We start from the raw sequence: 17554 nt of genomic DNA, 5'->3' as shown, positions 1-17554 counted from the left end.
CAGGTCTCAACCTTATAGAGTGTGGCAAAGATGATATGAGGTGCTAGAAGTGCCTGGCACGAGCACATACGCAGCCAATAATGTTTTTGGTAATAGGCCTTTGAAAATGAAATACGCCATGTCCCCTCAGGGTATTTCATAAGAGTCTTGCAACAACTAAATGAATGTGTTATATGGAGATTGAGATGTAAAAACGTATAATGATCTAAGGACCTGCTCAGCCGTCCAGCGGTTAAGACTCCACGCTCCCAATGCAGGGAGCACGGATTCAAGCCCTGACTGGGGAACTAAGATCCCATAGGCCACGCCGTGTGGCCAAAAAAATTAAAATAAAATAAAAAATTTTAAGTAAAAAAAAATATATAATGATCTATATTCATCACCTCCTAACGGGGGTGCTAAGGCTGAGTACACCCATTGCCTTCTGTGGGTCTAATATTCCATGTAAGTTTAGCAACTTTACAAATCCGCTGTGTAAAGAAACTCAGAATAAGGCAGAGGGTATCCAGGAGCACATAAGGAACTGTCATCTCCAGCAGATGCGACAGCAGGGACCTACCTTACGCATTATATATTAGTGCACGGTCCCAAGCGCATACACGTTGTCTGAAAGTCTAATAATGAGTTGCAGTTTTGCAATCAGAAAAAAGCCAGACATACATTTGTAAAAGAAAAAAGAAGATAAAACAGACAAGGTACCCCAAAAAACAATCCCATCAGGTATCAACTATTACAAAAATTATATTAAAACAATCAAATGAGAGGACTGCTAGGTGAAATTTTTTTAATTCTTATAAGGCCCAAACACAGTACAATTTTTTTAAGATAAAATACCCAACTGCTCCCCCAAAATAAAACATTCAAATTAGGGCTAAATTTGAGGGCAAAGCGGTGAGGGTTGAGTTTCAAGCAAACTGACCACAAAGGGATTGGAACAAGGGAAACTACTACTAAAGGGGAGTGCCTGGGGCCACCCCTGCTTCCTGGAAGGCCCGGATCCCCAAGCAGTGGGGGTCAGGGCATCCAGGGCAGCTCCTCCACCCGGCCCCTCCCAGACCCACAGAAGGTATGGCTAATGAGGACTCATCGGCACAGGGAGCTGGGGAGAAAGGCCACAGAGGTGGTGGCCGGGGAGGTGGCCAGGGCCTGGGGAGGCACCCGGATGCTACCGGTCCCCCTTAGGGTAGAGGAGATGGAGGGCACTCTTTACAACAGGGGTCGTGTCAAACTTTCAGCCCCGGCGGCCCCGGGCCAGGCTGCTCAAGTGGACGGCTGGTGCTGGGCACACAAGTGGAGGAGAAGGAAGACAGAGATGAGGGAGAGAGAGAGGCAGCCAGAGATCCGGCCGGTCAGACAGACAGGAGGAGGAGGAACGGGAGAGAGATACTTACTTCACGGTTTATCCGAATCTTAATGATTCCAGTGAGGGAACAGGACAAAGCAAAAGAGACAGATATTAGGCCAGAGGCAGATGGAGGTGGACGGCGGAGCACAGGAGTGGCTGCAATGGGTGATGCCCAGCAGGCGTGGCAGAGCAGTGACGGGTGGCCGGGCCTGGGCAAGAGAAGGGCAGGGCAGGGCCCTGGCGGGGCCCCAGGAGAAGCCGACTAGGGCCTTGAGGACCCTGAGGCGAGGCCCTTGTCCCTGTCCCCAAAGCTGCCCAAGTCTGAGAAGCAAGGCCAGGTTGGACCATACTGCAGCCTGGGGAGAGGGTGGGGGAGGGGTGGGGGAGAAAGCAAGGGATTCTGGCAAATACGGGCGAGCGCATCTGGCCACCAGGAGGAAGTGAAGGAGAGGAGAGGTCACCTCCGCCGTCCCTGATCGCCCCCCGCTCCCGGATACACCTCTGACCTGGCACACCGGTCCTGCCTGAGATTACCTTTCCTTCCCTCTCCAGCCACCCAAAGCCAGTGCAAGCCCTCTGCCTCCATGCAGCCCAACACAGCTAAAGCTGACCCCACCACTACCTTTGCGGTACGATGCTCAGAAAGTCATTCATTCCTCTTTCCTGGCCTGTGATTGCCCATCTAACCTGAATTCATTTTACTTGTATGTTTATGAGCCTCCCCAGCTAGAGTCTACAGATTCAAGGAAAGCAGGGACTATGTCTCCTTTTTCACAGGTGTATTCCCGGTGGCCAGCACGATGCCTGCTACACAGTAGATGCTCAAAATATATTTAACATCTAATGAATGAATAAGTGATTCTCTGCACACTTGACTTGTTGCCGGTCAGGGAGTCTGATCAGCGTCCCTGGGCCTGTCCTGTCCCACTCTCATCCACACTTGGGGAGCGGATTCATCGCCTCTTCTTCACACCCAAGCCCAGGCCCCCCTGGCTGCCTGCCCTGTCTCCGGCCCCTCCCTCTGGTCCAGCCTGACCAGTGGCTGCTGCGGCTGGCAGGACAGCCTTGTCATCAGCAGCAAAGTCTCTGGAGACCCTGACCAGCTGAGATACGGCTCCCTTCTTGACCACTTGCTAGAGGAAAAGTAGCTTCACCTCTCTGAGCCCCAGTTTTCCTCAACTGTAAAGTGAGGCCACGATGCTGACCAGAGCATAGGGTGGTTGTTGGGATTATAGACAATTAAATATTTGGCATAAAGTGCTTAGCACAGTGCTTGGCACACAGTACATGGTCAATTAACCTGAGTTTGTCACAGTCCAACACTTCCAATGCTCCCTGATGCCCCTAGGAAAAAAGCCCAGTTCCTCAGCCTGCCATTCGAGGCCTTCACAGTCCAGCCCCTGCCTGACTCAGCCTCACTGTGTGCCATGAGAAACCCACCTCCAGCCTCGGGGCCCCTCACCAAGAGGGGACCTGTCCTCACGTCTAGGCCTGGCTGTCTGCCCTCTTGCCTCCATTCTGCTTCACTCACACCCCACCCCAGGGAAGCCCTCCTGATAGCCGCTGCTCACCCTGTCCTCCCCTCCGCTGAGCTCCCTGGCACTGACTGCAGGAGGTGGGGGCACTCAGAAATCCAGCCACGTGAACCCCGACTTCTTCCCTGCCAGGTCCCGCCCCGCCTGGACAGAGAGCCCGCAGCGGCCAGGGCCAGTCAGTGGACACAACGCGGCGAGGCACTCACGTCTATGTAGTTGGCGTTAATGTAGTCGGCGTCGGGGTCTCCCAGCATCGGGTGCAGTTTTACTCGGTGCCGATCATCTGGAAACAGAGCACGTGGCCATGGGGTGGGCAGGGGCTGAACTGGGGAACCCAGCGCTGGGGCAGTAGCGGGGGAGGCTTCCTGGAGGCCAGAGCCGGGGCACAAGCAGGGCAATCAGGGAACCTAGAGACTCAGGGTTGACCAGCAGGCCCTCCATATTGCTGGAGGTAGGACAGGCCAGTGGTTAGTCGGGGGTGCAGCGTCAACAAGGCCCTGTGCTGCTACAGCAAGTATCCGCTGTGTGACCCCGGGAGCGGGGCTTAACCTCCCAAGCCTCAGTTTCCTCATCTGTAAAGTGGGAGTCCTACAACATCCCGCGTCACAGGACTGCTGAGAACACTAAGTCAGACGAGGAGTGTGGTGCTCAGCACACAGCCTGGCCTGCAACAGGCCCCCCATAAATGACTCACTCTGCTCTTCTCCCTCTTCCTGCTTCCTGCCACCCATGCCCCAGACCGCAGGCCCTCCCGCAGGACTCACAGGCAGGCATGGGCTCCTGCCGGCCACCCTTGACCTTGTCTTTCTTCTTTGTAGCATCCCAGCCTTCAAAGAAGCTCTGCCAGAAGGGAAAGGGGTAGTTAGTGGGGGGAGGGAAGCCCCCTCCCTTCCCAAGAATCCAACTCTGTCAGCAGAAGGAGGTAGGACCACGGTAAGGGCCAGGGTTAAACTTGGGGCCTGAGATAAAGTCTGTATATTCCTTTATATGTGAGGGACCAAATTTAATACCGAGCAGTGTTGGGGGGGGTAGTGAGAAAAAGAGGGGAAAATAGGTAATTATAGTTCAGAGACATTTCAGAATGAAGGTCAGTTTTAGGTCAAATCCAGGTCTGAGCTGGGTCGAAGGTAAAGGTGAGAGTCAAAATAAGTCCAGACGGAGGTAGGATGGGATTCAAGTCAGAGTTCAAACGGAGCTTACGATGAAAGTTAGGGTCAAAGTCACACTGGGGTTTGGGCTGGAGGTCAGGGTCAGTGTTGGTGGTCAGGTCCATATCAGGGATAGAAAAAGGATCCTGGCAGGGTCCAGACAGAGACCAACATAAGATTCAGACACTTTTTAAATCAGGGTTAGGATGAGGGAGAAACAAGGTCAGGCTGAGATTAGGGCCAAGGTCAAGGTCAAGAAATTAGCTTGAGATGGGAACTGTCAGGACAAGGATCCATCCACGGACCAGCTGAGGGCTGCCAGGGTCCACAGTGAGGAGGAGCCAGGGGAGATCCTGGCGAGGGGTCCCAGCTGGAAGGGGCCAGGCACCTCATACTCCTGCTTGAAGCCGTAGCCCTCGGCCGTCTTCATCTGGTTGATGTGCTGCAGGAGGTCGGCCACGCGCACCGCGGGGTGCAGCTGCCCCGTGTGATACGGGGAGCCCTTCCGGCCGCACGGCCGCCGCGGTGAGCCCCCCAGGAGGCTGCTGGCCTCAGTGACCCCGCCGCCGCGCTGCTCTCCTGCAGCCAGAGAAAGGGAAAAGGGGCTCCTGATGTGCACAGGCCCCAGCCGGGGGAACCCCCCACGGACTCAGGGGGGCTGAGGCGGGGATGGGAGCACAGCCAGCGTGGAGGATGCCCGGGTTGTTTCCTGGAGCCAGGCAGCTGGCTGGGCCTCCTGGGTGACCCTGGATGAGCCCCTTCCCTCGGGCATCCCGGTCTTCCCATTAGTAGAATGAGAGGATCGGGTCATGTGACCTCTGGGGGTCCTTCTGGCCCAGCCCTGCAGCTGGGATCCCTCACCCTCCCGGGCTCCCCAGCGAGGGCCCCCTCTGTGACTTCACCCACTGCCTGCAGCGGGCAGCACTCAGCAGAGCCCACGACATCCCCTCCTTCCTCCCCTTCTCCCTCCCAGGGAACAATCTGGAACAGTGACAACTCCCAGCAATCACCCCATTCAAAGACAAGCAAGTCCTGAAATTAGCTGCCATCACCACCCCCTCCACAGATGAACGGGAAGCACCTGAATAGAGGCGTTTCTCCAGCGCAAGCATTTCCATTGTCAGCCTGTGCGGCAGCTCAGCCCATGGAGAGCAGGGGGAGAGGTTCACCCTGCCCCACACCCAGGAAAACCATCCCTTCCCTATGGACCACCACTCTCCAGCTCTCCTGGCCAGCCTCCCCAAGAACATCCCACCCTGGTCCCCCAGGTCAGGTCCTGGGATGGAGGAACAGCCCTGCTCAGCCACACCTAGCTTCCAACACTTACTCCCACACACTCGGCACGTATTCCCTCCTCCTGGCCTGGCTCTGCAGGGGCTTTCTCCGAATGTCTCACCACTGTTCTCTGCCCAGCTCTGAGCTGGCAGGGGCAGGTGGAGGACTCCCAGCGGGGCCTCCCTTCCCAAGTCTTCACACACGGTCTTCCTCTGCCCCACTCTCCCCTGATGCCCAGTGAACTCATATCCATCCTTCAGGTCTGGACTCTTAATTCCCAGTCTTGACTAATGGGTAGAATGAACGCAATACCCAGACAGACACCGCCACCCCACCCCGGGCAGCTCCACTTCCCCAACTTCCAATCTCTGCCTCCTCAAATCGGGGAGACTGCGGGCACTGCTTGGGTTCCACTTCCTGTGCCGAGGTTTGAAAGCTGCCTCCAGGTAGAGGGGCGATGCGAGGAAGGCACTTTGGTTTGTTTTGCTTCTCTCAGGAATCATTGGTGGACTGCCTGGTGCCCAATGTCTGAAAACAACTGTTTCACATGTTTTATCCAGATTTCCAGTTGCTTACAGCTGGAGGGCAAGCCACGTACCAGTTACACACGTATATGTGTGTGTGTGTGTGTGTGTGTGTGTGTGAGTTACTCATGTCTGACTCTTTGTGACCCCATGGACTGTAGCCCACCAGGCTCCTCTGTCCATGGAATTCTCCAGGCAAGAATACTGGGGTGGGTTGCCATTTCCTTCTACAGGGCATCTTCCCTATCCAGGGATCGAACCCAGGTCTTCTAAATTGCAGGCAGATTCTTTACGGTCTGAGCCTCCAGGGAAGCCCACCCATTACACATTGTGGTCAAATGCCTCAAGCCCTTCATTTTTCAGGTAGAGAAACTGAGATCTGAAGAGGAGAGATTTGCCTAAAGTAGTGGCTGCCCAAGTGTGTTCCAGAAAATACTGGTCATGCCAGCTGACTCACGTATTCAACAAAGAGAAGGATCATAGGGAGGGGTTCTGTGTTTTAAAGGAGTTTGTGAAATTCTGGTTTAAATAAAAATAAGTAGGTTGTTTTCCCCTGTGAAACCTCCTAGGGCTTCCAACAAGTTAGTGTGTATTTTAAATCTCCAAGAGATGGGTGGGAATAGCAAGGTTCCACCTCCGTCTTTCACCACAGACGGTTTGTTTGTTTCATGAAATATCCTCAGGGGAATACAGTATACTATGGCGATTAAGACGGTATCTGGTGTCAGACAGGCTTCAGATCAAATCCCAGCTCTGCATGTAACCTTAGGGATGTTACTTACTCTCCAGAAATTTCCCTTTTCATACAGCAAATAAAGATTAAAACTGTTACTCTCCAATATGATGATATAAATATTCAATGTGCATGCATGCTAAGTCACTTCAGTCGTGTCTGACTCTTTGTGACCCCGTGGACTGTAGCCCGCCAGGCTCCTCTGTCCATGTGATTCTCCAGGCAAGAATACTGGAGTGGGTTGCCATTCCCTTCTTCCCGATCCAGGGATCAAGCCCAGGTCTCCTGCATCTCCTGCACTGCAGGCAGCTTCTGTACCAAGATTATGCTTATACAGCACCCACCCAGTGCCTGGCACATGAGCACCTGCAGATGGGGCTGTGGACACCATCGGGAGTTTCCGGGAAAAGGAGGATCCCCCTGAGTCTCAGAAAGCCAGGCCCGATGGTTGACAAGAGGTGGCCTTTCTGCCTGGGTCCTTCTCCATTGGATCCTGGTCTAAGACATGACAATTCTAAAGAGCATCCACAGCAAGCATACAAGGCAAACACACAATTTCAAGCAAAAAAAGATATCTGCTGGCTCAAAAAGCTCAGAGATGAAGGGGTACTAAGTGTTCTTCATGGAAACCGTGTTGACAGCTCCATAGGGAGCTCTCCAGGCACAAAATCCAGCAGCTCACCTCAGAGATCTTGAAAGGCTAAAAGCCCTGCTATGGCCTCACAAGTAGGTACGGAATCATCTTGCAATGGCTGAGGACCAGCAAATGCCCCCAGTGGTTGGGAGGAAGTCAGAGACAAATCTGGGCAGCTTCTAGGTGAGCCCAAGAGCAACACAAGATGTTCTCCAAACAAGATCACCAGAGGACAAAGGATGATGAATGATGATGCTGCAAAGAAGACACTCCATTTCCTGGGCCCAGAGAAGACATGTCCTTACTCTTCTCACCCACGCATTCCCATGGGATCTCTCAGTTCAGTTCAGTCGCTCAGTTGTATCCGACTCTTTGTGACCTCATGAACCGCAGCACGCCAGGCCTCCCTGTCCATCACCAACTCCCGGAGTTCACTCAAACTCATGTGCATTGGGATCTCTCTCTCTAACGCGTGCGCACGCACACACACACACACACACACACTCCCCAACAGATCCTAAGGACTAGCTTGCCCACACAGCTGGAAGCCCCTAAAAGGAAGGATGAGAGGACGGAAGGTAAGAGCCAGCCCTCAGCTTCGAGGTGGGCACTCAGGCGCTGGCCTTGGCTTTCTCCAGCTCCATAATGACTGTGGGGATAATTTGGGGGAATAACCACTGGACACTTGCTCCTTGGAAGAAAAGCTATGACCAATCTAGACAGCATATTAAAAAGTAGAGGCATTATTTTGCCAACAAAGGTCTGTCTCGTCAAAGCTATGGTTTTCCCAGTAGTCATGTATGGATGTGAGAGTTGGACCATAAAGAAGGCTGAGCACTGAAAAACTGATGCTTTTGAACTGTGGTGATGGAGAAGACTCTTGAGAGTCCTTTGGATTGCAAGGAGATCCAACCAGTCCATCCTAAAGAAAATCAGTCCTGAATATTCACTGGAAGGACTGATCCTGAAGTTGAAACTCCAAAGCTTTGGCCACCTGATGGGAAGAACTGACTCACTGGAAAAGACTCTGATGCTGGGAAAGATTGAAGGCAGGAGGAGAAGGGGAGGACAGAGGATGAGATGGTTGGATGGCATCACCGACTCAATGGACATGAGTTTGAGTGAATGCTGGGAGTTGGTGATGGACAGGGAGGCCTGGTGTGCTGTAGTCCATGGGGTTGCAAAGAGTTGGACACGACTAAGCAGCTGAACTGAACTGAACTGAACCACTGGGCAGCTGATGTTTTGCGGGGAGGACTGGAGGCCCAGAGGAAAGAACACTGGGTGTGGAGTCAGAGAAGCCTGAATGTGAATTCTGACTCAAGTCACTTGACCTCTCTGGACCTTGGTTTCCTCATTTGAAAATGAGGATCCTCAGACTTCCCTCAAAGACAGGCACTCTCCCAAATCCCATCCACCCTTGACGAAGACAGGCCACCAGTTATGCAACCAACAGCACTCTATACTTCTCCTTCACTATTTGCAATTAGCAAGCAACTTTAAAGAAACACAACCTGTAACAATAGCTAACAGTATCTAACGTACTGAGGGCTTTCATATGCCTGGCATGATTCTTAAGCCATTCAATCCTTAGAATATCCCTATGATGTAGGTGTTTTTGTTATCCCCCCATTACATAGGGGCTTCCCTGGTGGCTCAGAGGGTAAAGAATCTGCCTGCAATGCAAGAGACCTGGTTCAATCCCTGTGTTGGGAAGATCCCCTGGAGGGATGGCTACCCATGCCAGTATTTTTGCCTGGAGAATTCCATGAACAGAGAAGCCTGGCAGGCTACAGTCCATGGGGTCACAAAGAGTCAGACACAACTTAGTGACTGACACTTTCAGTTTTATGGGCTTCCCAGGTGGCGCTAGTGGTAAAGAACCCACCTGAGAATGCAGGAGACATAAGAGACACAGGCTTGATACCTGAGTCAGGAAGATCCCTGTGAGGAGGGCAGAGCAACCCACTCTGAGGCCAGAAGGGTTAAGTGACCTGCTCCTTAAGCGGCAGCATAGGATTCACACTTAGGCCCATCTGACTCAGGGATCCTATTGTCTTCCTCTGTTCTCCTCTTCCTGATAAGAGGGCATTTGCGGTGTCAAATAAGGGGCATTTATTTGACAAACTATTTGGCCAGAACCCTCTGGTTCCCATAGTGGTCAAGAGCTCTGGAAGGATGAAAACCCAGAGGGTTTGAGGGTTTCAGGGCAGGATCAGAATCCACAGGGGCACATTCCAACAACTTGGGAACATCCCAGCTCAACATTTACTCAGCATGGGAAGTCCCTATTTAAAATTTCCATACTGAGGTTGCTTCTAATCAACATGGTTCTAAACCACAAAAATCTGGCCTCACTGTTAGGAAAAGAAAAGTAGCGGCTAGACCAGGACGCCGCATAAAGAAAGAGAGAAGCCTTAAGACTGAGCTTCAGTCTCCTGAATACATCTTGAGCTTCCCAGCCGTCACACTTTCCCCCTGTGTCCAGCATCCTGCCTTCAGTGTCCACCCCTCCTCACCATCCATCAAATCTTATCCATCTCAGCTGAAACCCTGACCTCCCCTGCCCAAAGGTGTGTCTTCTCAAGACTGTGGCAACACACTGTCCCCACTACTCCCCTAGCAGTTAGCCCAGTGCTGAATCTCCTGGGTCCATCTCACCTCCCAACTAGTGAGTGAGTTCCTCGGGTGCAGAGCCCGTGTTTCCCGCCTCTCTCCGTCTCTCCCTAGGACTCAGCAGCAAGATGTGTGCCCACACCACCCCCACCTCCCACTCCCCCCAAAACCCACATGAGTTTTCAGCCCAAGCAGACCTCACCAGGGTGTCCTCCGTGCATTTACACATGCTGTTCCTCATGCACAGATGCCTTTCCTTCCCCGTCTCTGCCAACCCAAATCCTGCCCAGTCCACCAAGCCTGCGAGACAGCCGAAACAGCAATTTGCAATTCAAAAAGACCTGCATTGAAATCCTGACTCTGCCACCTTCTGGCGGTTTGACCCAGACAAGTGATTCTCCTCTCTGCGCCTGTTTCCTTGTTTGTAGGATGAAGAATCAATTAACAGCTCCTATGCAGGGCTTCCCTTGTGGCTCAGACGGTAAAGCGTCTGCCTACAATGCGAGAGACCTGTGTTCGATCCCTGGGTTGAGAAGTTCCCCTGGAGAAGGAAATGGCACCCACTCCAGTATTCTTGCCTGGAAAATCCCATGGACAGAGGAGTCTGGTAGGCTACAGTCCATGGGGTCACAAAGAGTCAGACACGACTGAGCGACTTCACTTCACTTCTTCATGCAGGGCTGTAGTTAAATTTAATGAGGGAAGGTCACAAAGAACATCATGCAGAAATGCAAGTCAATGGACTTGAAAGCATAAATGAAATGGACACATTCCTAGACAAATATAACACTAAAAGTGTCTTGAAAAAATAGAAAGCTTGAATAGCCCTTTATTCCTTTAAATAAATTGAATTAAAAGTTTTAAATGTTTCCATAAAGAAAACAAAAGAAAAGGACTCTTTTGGTTTCACAGATGAATTCCACCCAACTTTCAGGGAGTTGGAGCCAATGACTCCAATCTTCTGTGATAAGGAAAAGAGACAAGATCTCCGTGCACTTTATAAGACAAGTAGAATCTGGATACCAGAAACCAGACAATGATAACACAAAAAAGAAAAAGTACAGGCTAATCCCACTGAGGAATACAGCTTTAGAATCTTGAACTATATTATAATTATACTAAATCCAATAATTCATAAAAAAATAATACGCATCAGACCAAGTTGAATTTACCCCAGGAATGGAAGGTTATTTTAACATTAGAAAATCTATCAACACAATATTGTAAAGCAATTGTCCTCCAATTAAAAATAAATAATTTTTTTAAAAGGGAAAAAAAGTAAAATCTAAAACTGTCACTCACCTCACTAACAAACTAAAGGAAGAAAAAATGACATTATGAGTAGCTTCTAAAGAGTCAAACAAATAGACAAGTATAACAATACAGAAATAGACTCACAGACATGGAGAACAAACGAGGGTTTGCCAGAGGGGAAAGGGGTGGGAAGAAAGGCAAAAAAGATGAAAAGGATTTAGAGGTCAAACGACCAGTTATAAATTTAAAAAGCCACAGGGATGTAATATACAGCACAGAAAATATAGCCAATAATATTGTAATAACTTTCTGTGATGTATAATCTATAAAAATATCAAATCACTATATTATATACCTGAAACTAACAATACTGTAAGTCACCTATACTTCAATAAAAAAAAGAAAGTTTATCAAGGTGGGTAGATATAAGACCAATATCTATTCACACCAAAATCAACTGCATTTCTCTACATGACCAATACTTTGAAATATAATATTCTAAAAATGTACCCCACGTGTGCTGGGAAAACTGGACATCCACATGCAAAAGGATGAAGTTGGCCCCTTATCTAACATCATACACAAAAATTAACTCAGGAAGGACTAAAGACCTAAATGTAAGGCCTAAACATAGGGCAAAAGCTTCACGACATCAGATTTAGCAAGAATTTCTGGGCTATGACACCAAAGGCATAAGCAACAAAAGAGAAAAACAGACACAATGGACAACACCAAAGTGTAAACATCTGTTCATCAAAAGACGCCAATCGCAGAGTTAAAAAGGCCACCCACAGAATGAGATAAAAATCTTTGCAAATCATTTATCTGATAAGGATTAATACCCAGATAAAATATAGAACTCCTAAAACTCAACAGCAAAAGGACACACAGCCCAATTCAAAACTTCTCCAGATAAAGTACACACACAGCCAATAAACTCATGAAAGCATGCTCAACATCACATCACTCCAGCATCAGGGAAAAGAAAAGCAGAACTACGAGATGCCATCTCACATCTGTGAGGATGCTGCTATGAAATTTTTTTTTTCTTTGACAGAAAACAAGTTCTGGCAAGGATGTGGGGAAAACTGGAACCCCTGTGCTCTACTAGGGGGGATGCAGAATGGTGCAGGCACAGTGGAAAACAGCATGGCAGGCCCTCAAAACATTAAAAATAGACCTACTATATGATCCAGAAATTTCACTACTGGGTATTTACCCAAAAGTACTGAAAGCAGGGACCCAGAGAGATATTTGTATACACCCATGTTCATAGCAGGCTTCCCTGGTGGCTCAGACAGTAAAGAACCTACCTACAGTGCAGGAGACCTGGGTTCCATTCCTGGGTCGGGAAGAACCCCTGGAGAAAGGAATAGCAACCCACTCCAGTATTCTTGCCTGGAGCATTATTCACAATAGCTAAAACTTGGAAACCACCCAAGTGTCTATCAACAGGCAAATGGGTCAGAAAAGCGAGTATATACATACGATAGACTATTATTCAGCCTTAGAAAGAAAGGAAATTCTGGAAGTTCCTTGGCAGCCCAGTGGTTAGGACTCTGAGCTTCCACTTCAGGAGGCACAGGTATGACCCCTGGGCAGGGAATTAAGATCCCTCATGCCATACAGTGCAGCCAAAAACTAAAAGCTAAAAAAATTAATTTTTTCAGAAAGCAATTTTTTAAAAGGCAGTTCTAAAAGATGCTAGGACACGGATGAACTCTGAGGACACTGCGCTAAGTGAAATAAGCTCGTCCCTAAAGACAAGTACGGCGTGATTCCACTTATATGAGACAGAGCAATCAAAGTCACGGAAAGGAGAATGGCGGTGGCCAGGAGCTGAGAAGACAGGGGGCAGGGAGTTTAATGGATGCCGAGTTTCAGTTTTACAAAATGAAAACCAATCCTTAGAATCAAAGCAAATTCCACCAACAAAGTTTTCCAAGGAATCTGAAGAGATAATTCTAAAATTTGTAAGAAAAAGAACGAGGGCAAATATAGCCAAGACATCCCTGGTGAAGAACAGGGTTGGGAGGGCTTGATGTTTCAGATATCAAGACCTAGATACCTACGGTAATTAGCTAGTTTGGTACTGACACAGGAATCACCAAACTGGCCTATGATAAAGAACAGGGAGCCAAAACATAACCCATATATATATGGAAATGTGATATATGATACTGGGTGGCTCTGAAAATCGATGTAACTATAATACCTGATGCTGGGACAGTTGGTTTTCCCTATAGAAAAAAAAATAATAACTTATATCCCACACAAAAATCAACTACAAATGGATAAAGATGTAAAAGTGAAATGCAAAATATTAAAAGTTTTAGAAAAAAGTAAAAAATGTCTCAGACCTTGCATATAGAAGAATTCATTAAACAAACACAAAAATAGAAATCAAAAAGGAAAAGACTGACGAACTTGACTAAATCGACACAAAAATCTGTTCATCCAAAGACACTATAAATAACCAGTGAAGATGAGCCACAAATTGGGAGAAGATATTTGCAATTCATAAGAGACAAATGAGTCTCATCCTAAATATATAAAGAACTCCTAAAAACCACTAAGAAAGCAACAGAAAACCAAACAGAAAATTAGGTAAAAGACATGAACAGGCATTTTATGGAAGAAGAAACCTGAATGGCCGATGATGATTTGCAAATATGCTCAACTTCATTAGTAATCAGAGAAATGCAAATTAAGACTATAGAGAACTACCATCTTTATACAAACTAGTTTGGCAAAAGTGAAGAACCCTGGCAAGTTTTGATCTCGATGTGGAGTGATGGAAACTCTTACACCCTGCTGCTAGGAATGAACACAGGCAAAGACGCTTTGGAAAACAATTTGGCCCTGTCTCAGAAAGCAGAACAAGCACATACTTTATAATCCAGCAGCTCTTATTTCCAGAAGCTGCTGTGCAGGTGCATCTAGAGATTCATTTAAGAACATTCACAGCAGCCTCGTTTGTAATAACAAGAAAACCAGGAACAAATCAAATGCCCGTGGATGGCAGGATGGAGAAATAAATTGTGATATATTCATACAATGGAAAACTATACATCAGAGAAAATAAATGAACTATGGCAAAACATCCACCTGGGTAAATGTTGGAAATATGGTGTTGAGCTGAAAAATAGAGAGCAATTTCATTTTTATCAAGCTCAGAAATGAGCGAAATTATAGAATGCACTGTTTGGGGACACATGCACACATGGCAAAAATTACCCCCCAAAAGCCAAGAAAGTTATATACATAAATTTCAAGGGGATATTTACATCTAAGAGGGAGGTAGGGACTATGAGAAACGCATTCAGATGACTTTCAAATTCACCAGTGGGCTTCACCAGTGTTTACTGTATTATTACGACTTCATGATTTTCCTAAATATTCTATTTCCTTTTGTACAAATCAGCACTAAGTCAAATAAAAAGACGTGTGATGAAGCGATTGATGAGAAGCTCCTAGCATATACAGCTGACTCACTCTCCTCTCCCTACAGGCCAGCCATAGCACTAAATGATCTATACACATTCTAATTTAGTCTCCCAGCAGCACCACCAGCAGAGATGATCTTCATCCTCATTTTATACATGAGGAAGCAGACAACCAGAGTGGTTAAGCCACTTGCCTCAGGTCACACAGCTCAGGGGACCTGAGGTGCAAACCAAGGTCTAACTCCAGAGCACTTCCTTTTACACAGCAGGAAGGAGATGGTTCTGACTCCGCAGCAGCGCTCCCTTCTCTGAGTCTCCAGAACACTTCTCACAAATAACATGGGAACTCACACTCCTTTCAGATGAATCTGCGTCTAAGACCTCGATTTTCCTAAAGCTCCTCCAGTGCAAAGATAACACCAGTGCCTTCTCTGTATCCCCAGGGCCCGTGCTGGTACCCAGCAGGATGCTTAGTCCTGTGGTTCGGGGTGTTACAGAATCCGCTGATGGGGGGCTCTGTGCTGTTGGCTCAGGAGTCTGGGGCAGGAGCGCCTGGGGGCCACAAGGAAGGGGCAGGCACTCACCCCGGGGGCTGTAGCCGTGGGCGTCCATGAAGGAGAGGCCCAGCCGCTCATCCTCCTGCAGGGTGCTCTGGTCAGTGAAGCTCCGGTCCACAGCGCTCATCATGTGGGTCTTCTCCTGGCGGTAGTTGACGGTGGCTTTGGTCATGTTCACTGGCTTCCTGCAGAGGAGGGTCAATGGGAGACATGGGTGCTCAGCTGGACAGGACAGCACCCAGAGGTGGACGGGGAGACCCGGCAGTCAGGGGCCTTGAGGCCAGGAGCCAGACTAGAAGCATCTCTGGATGCTGAAGGGACTCTGGCCCCAACCTTTGCTCACCAGACCCGGAAAGCTACCTCTTGGCCCAAAAGGGAGTGGGCGGGGTCCCTGATGCTGGGAAAGATTGAAGGCAGAAGGTTAAGAGGGCTACAGAGGATGAGATGGTTGCATGGCATCACTGATTCAATGGACATTAGTTTGAGCAAACCCTGGGAGACAGCGAGAGACAGGGAGGCCTGGCGTGCTGCAGTCCACGGTGTCGCAAAGAATCCGACACAACTTGGGAACTGAACAACAACAAGGGTCCCTATCCTGTGGACCTTTGCTGAGAGCAAGGATGGAGCAGCAGTGGCCTCAGGCTGGGATATGCCTCCTAACTCTCACTAGGCCCGAGGGCTCAGAAAATGGGGAGGACAGTCACTCCAGGCCTATTGTTGTGTCACAACAAGCGCCACACCCACAACCAGGAAGAAGGCTGCCCAGCTCCGGCCCCTGCAGGACCCACACACAACCTTCCTTCCTCTGGCCTCACCAGGCAGCTGCCCTGGGACCTCTTCCTCCCGCATGGGAAAGCACTGCAATTCTCCTTCAGGCAGAGGGTCTGGCTAGAATTCGGCCAGTCTCAGTGTCCAGTGCTCAGTGGACACGGAAAAAGTTCCAATCATGACTTTTTCTTACCCCCAGGATCCCCAGGATGGCCCTCCCACAGGCCACACTAGACTTAAGTAATCCACACAGCATCCACATTCCTGTCGCTGCCCACCAGCCCATCCAGTCGCCGGAAGCAGCAGAGGGAGAAGGCCCAGTCCCTCCCGAGGGGGAGCTTCCGGAAAGGTCCCCTGGGTAGGGACCCCTGCATAGCCCATGTCTCCAGTCCAGCTTTACAGACGAGGATGGCCGCGTGCAATCCCAGGGAACTCGGAGGAAAATGGGAGGGAGAACAGGGGTGGGGAGGCAGGGATCAAGGCTCCGTGTCCAAGGGGCTGAAACACAGGCAAAGGGAAAGGACGTGGAGACAGCGCTGAGACTGGAGAAGAGCCGGGACCCTATCACAGGGAAGGCTTGAGACCAGAGAGACGTTCACCTGCCCAGCCCTACAGCATGCAGGATGCAGGGCAGACCTGAGAGAGGACTTCCAGGTCATGCAGGCCCAGGGACACTGTTCATCTTGGAGATGAAGAGGATAGTGAAGGACTCCCCCAGAGAGACAAACTCCACTCAGCCCGTCCTGGCTCCAGAGCTGCTGGGGGCAGGGGTACGGACAGGACAACCTCTGGATGCCCCTCCTGCCAGGACAACAATGTGTTTCCCACAGGAAACACAGGAAAGAGGGCTCTGTGTCCATGCTGCGGGCCAGTGTGGCCGTGCACTGTGGTGAGTGTGACTTTCCCAGTTTGGACGAGAGACGGCTCAGAAGGCCCAAGTCTCCAACTCCCACCCACCCTTCAGGCTCTGGATATCTCCCTCACTGTGGCCCAGGACACAGCCAAAGACCCTTTGGGGGCAGATGAGGAGAGGTCTCTGTGGCTGTGACCTTGACCATCAACAAAGGAGGTGGAGGAGGAAGGGAGGTGAAGAGGGAGACGGGGGTTGGACAAGAGAATTAGGAGGATACAGAGAAGGGAGAGGAGGGAAAAAGGAGTAATGACAAGGAGAGAGATGGGGAAGGAGACGGGGGAGGACAGGTCAGACACCAGTGACCACAGGGACGACAGACAGAGGGCCCCGGGCAGAGGACAGCCCGCCAGGCTGGCTGGACCATGGAGCCCCAGGAGGACCCGGCCCCAGTGGATCCTGGCCTAGGAGGCAGTCTGCAGTGGTGAACCACAGGGCTCTGTTCCTGCCCAGGCCTCCTGCTCTACTTGGCAGAAGAACTTCAAACACCAACCAACCAGATCCGCAGACAGAGCCAGGAGGGACACCTCTCACCGCGGCCTCCAGCCGACCTCAGGGTGAGATCAAGCAGATGGCGTGTAAAGTGGACACTCGGAAAAGTTCGGCATTTAGATTCAAATTTAGGTGCTCTGTGACAACCTAAAGGTGTGAGATGGGGTGGGAGATGGGGACATATGTATACCTAAGGTTGATTTATGTCGATGTATGGCAGAAAGCAACACAATACTGTAAAGCAATTATCCTCCAATTAAAAAAAAATTTTAAAGAACATGAAAAGAATATATATATGTGTGTAACTGGGTCACTTT

The 17554-nt window shown here is 49.7% G+C and overlaps 1 protein-coding gene across 2 annotated transcripts in view; it reads right to left on the bottom strand.

The window, feature by feature from the left end:
* PTPRU (protein tyrosine phosphatase receptor type U) overlaps nucleotides 1-17554 on the bottom strand; it is an 86372-nt gene that overhangs the window by 15964 nt on the left and 52854 nt on the right. For both annotated transcript variants that reach the window (XM_055397569.2, XM_055397571.2), the window contains exons 15-18: nucleotides 15095-15252; nucleotides 4417-4607; nucleotides 3645-3720; nucleotides 3087-3163 (exon numbers count right to left, since the gene is read on the bottom strand). In XM_055397569.2, the coding sequence (XP_055253544.1) occupies nucleotides 3087-3163; nucleotides 3645-3720; nucleotides 4417-4607; nucleotides 15095-15252 (502 nt within the window). The remainder of the gene's footprint in view (nucleotides 1-3086; nucleotides 3164-3644; nucleotides 3721-4416; nucleotides 4608-15094; nucleotides 15253-17554) is intronic.

The sequence above is a fragment of the Moschus berezovskii genome, chromosome 2 (assembly GCF_049115385.1).
Source record: "Moschus berezovskii isolate FMDL1 chromosome 2, NW_MosBer_1.0, whole genome shotgun sequence".
Classification (NCBI taxonomy): Eukaryota; Metazoa; Chordata; class Mammalia; order Artiodactyla; family Moschidae; genus Moschus; species Moschus berezovskii.
This window is presented reverse-complemented; position numbering and strand designations above follow the sequence as displayed.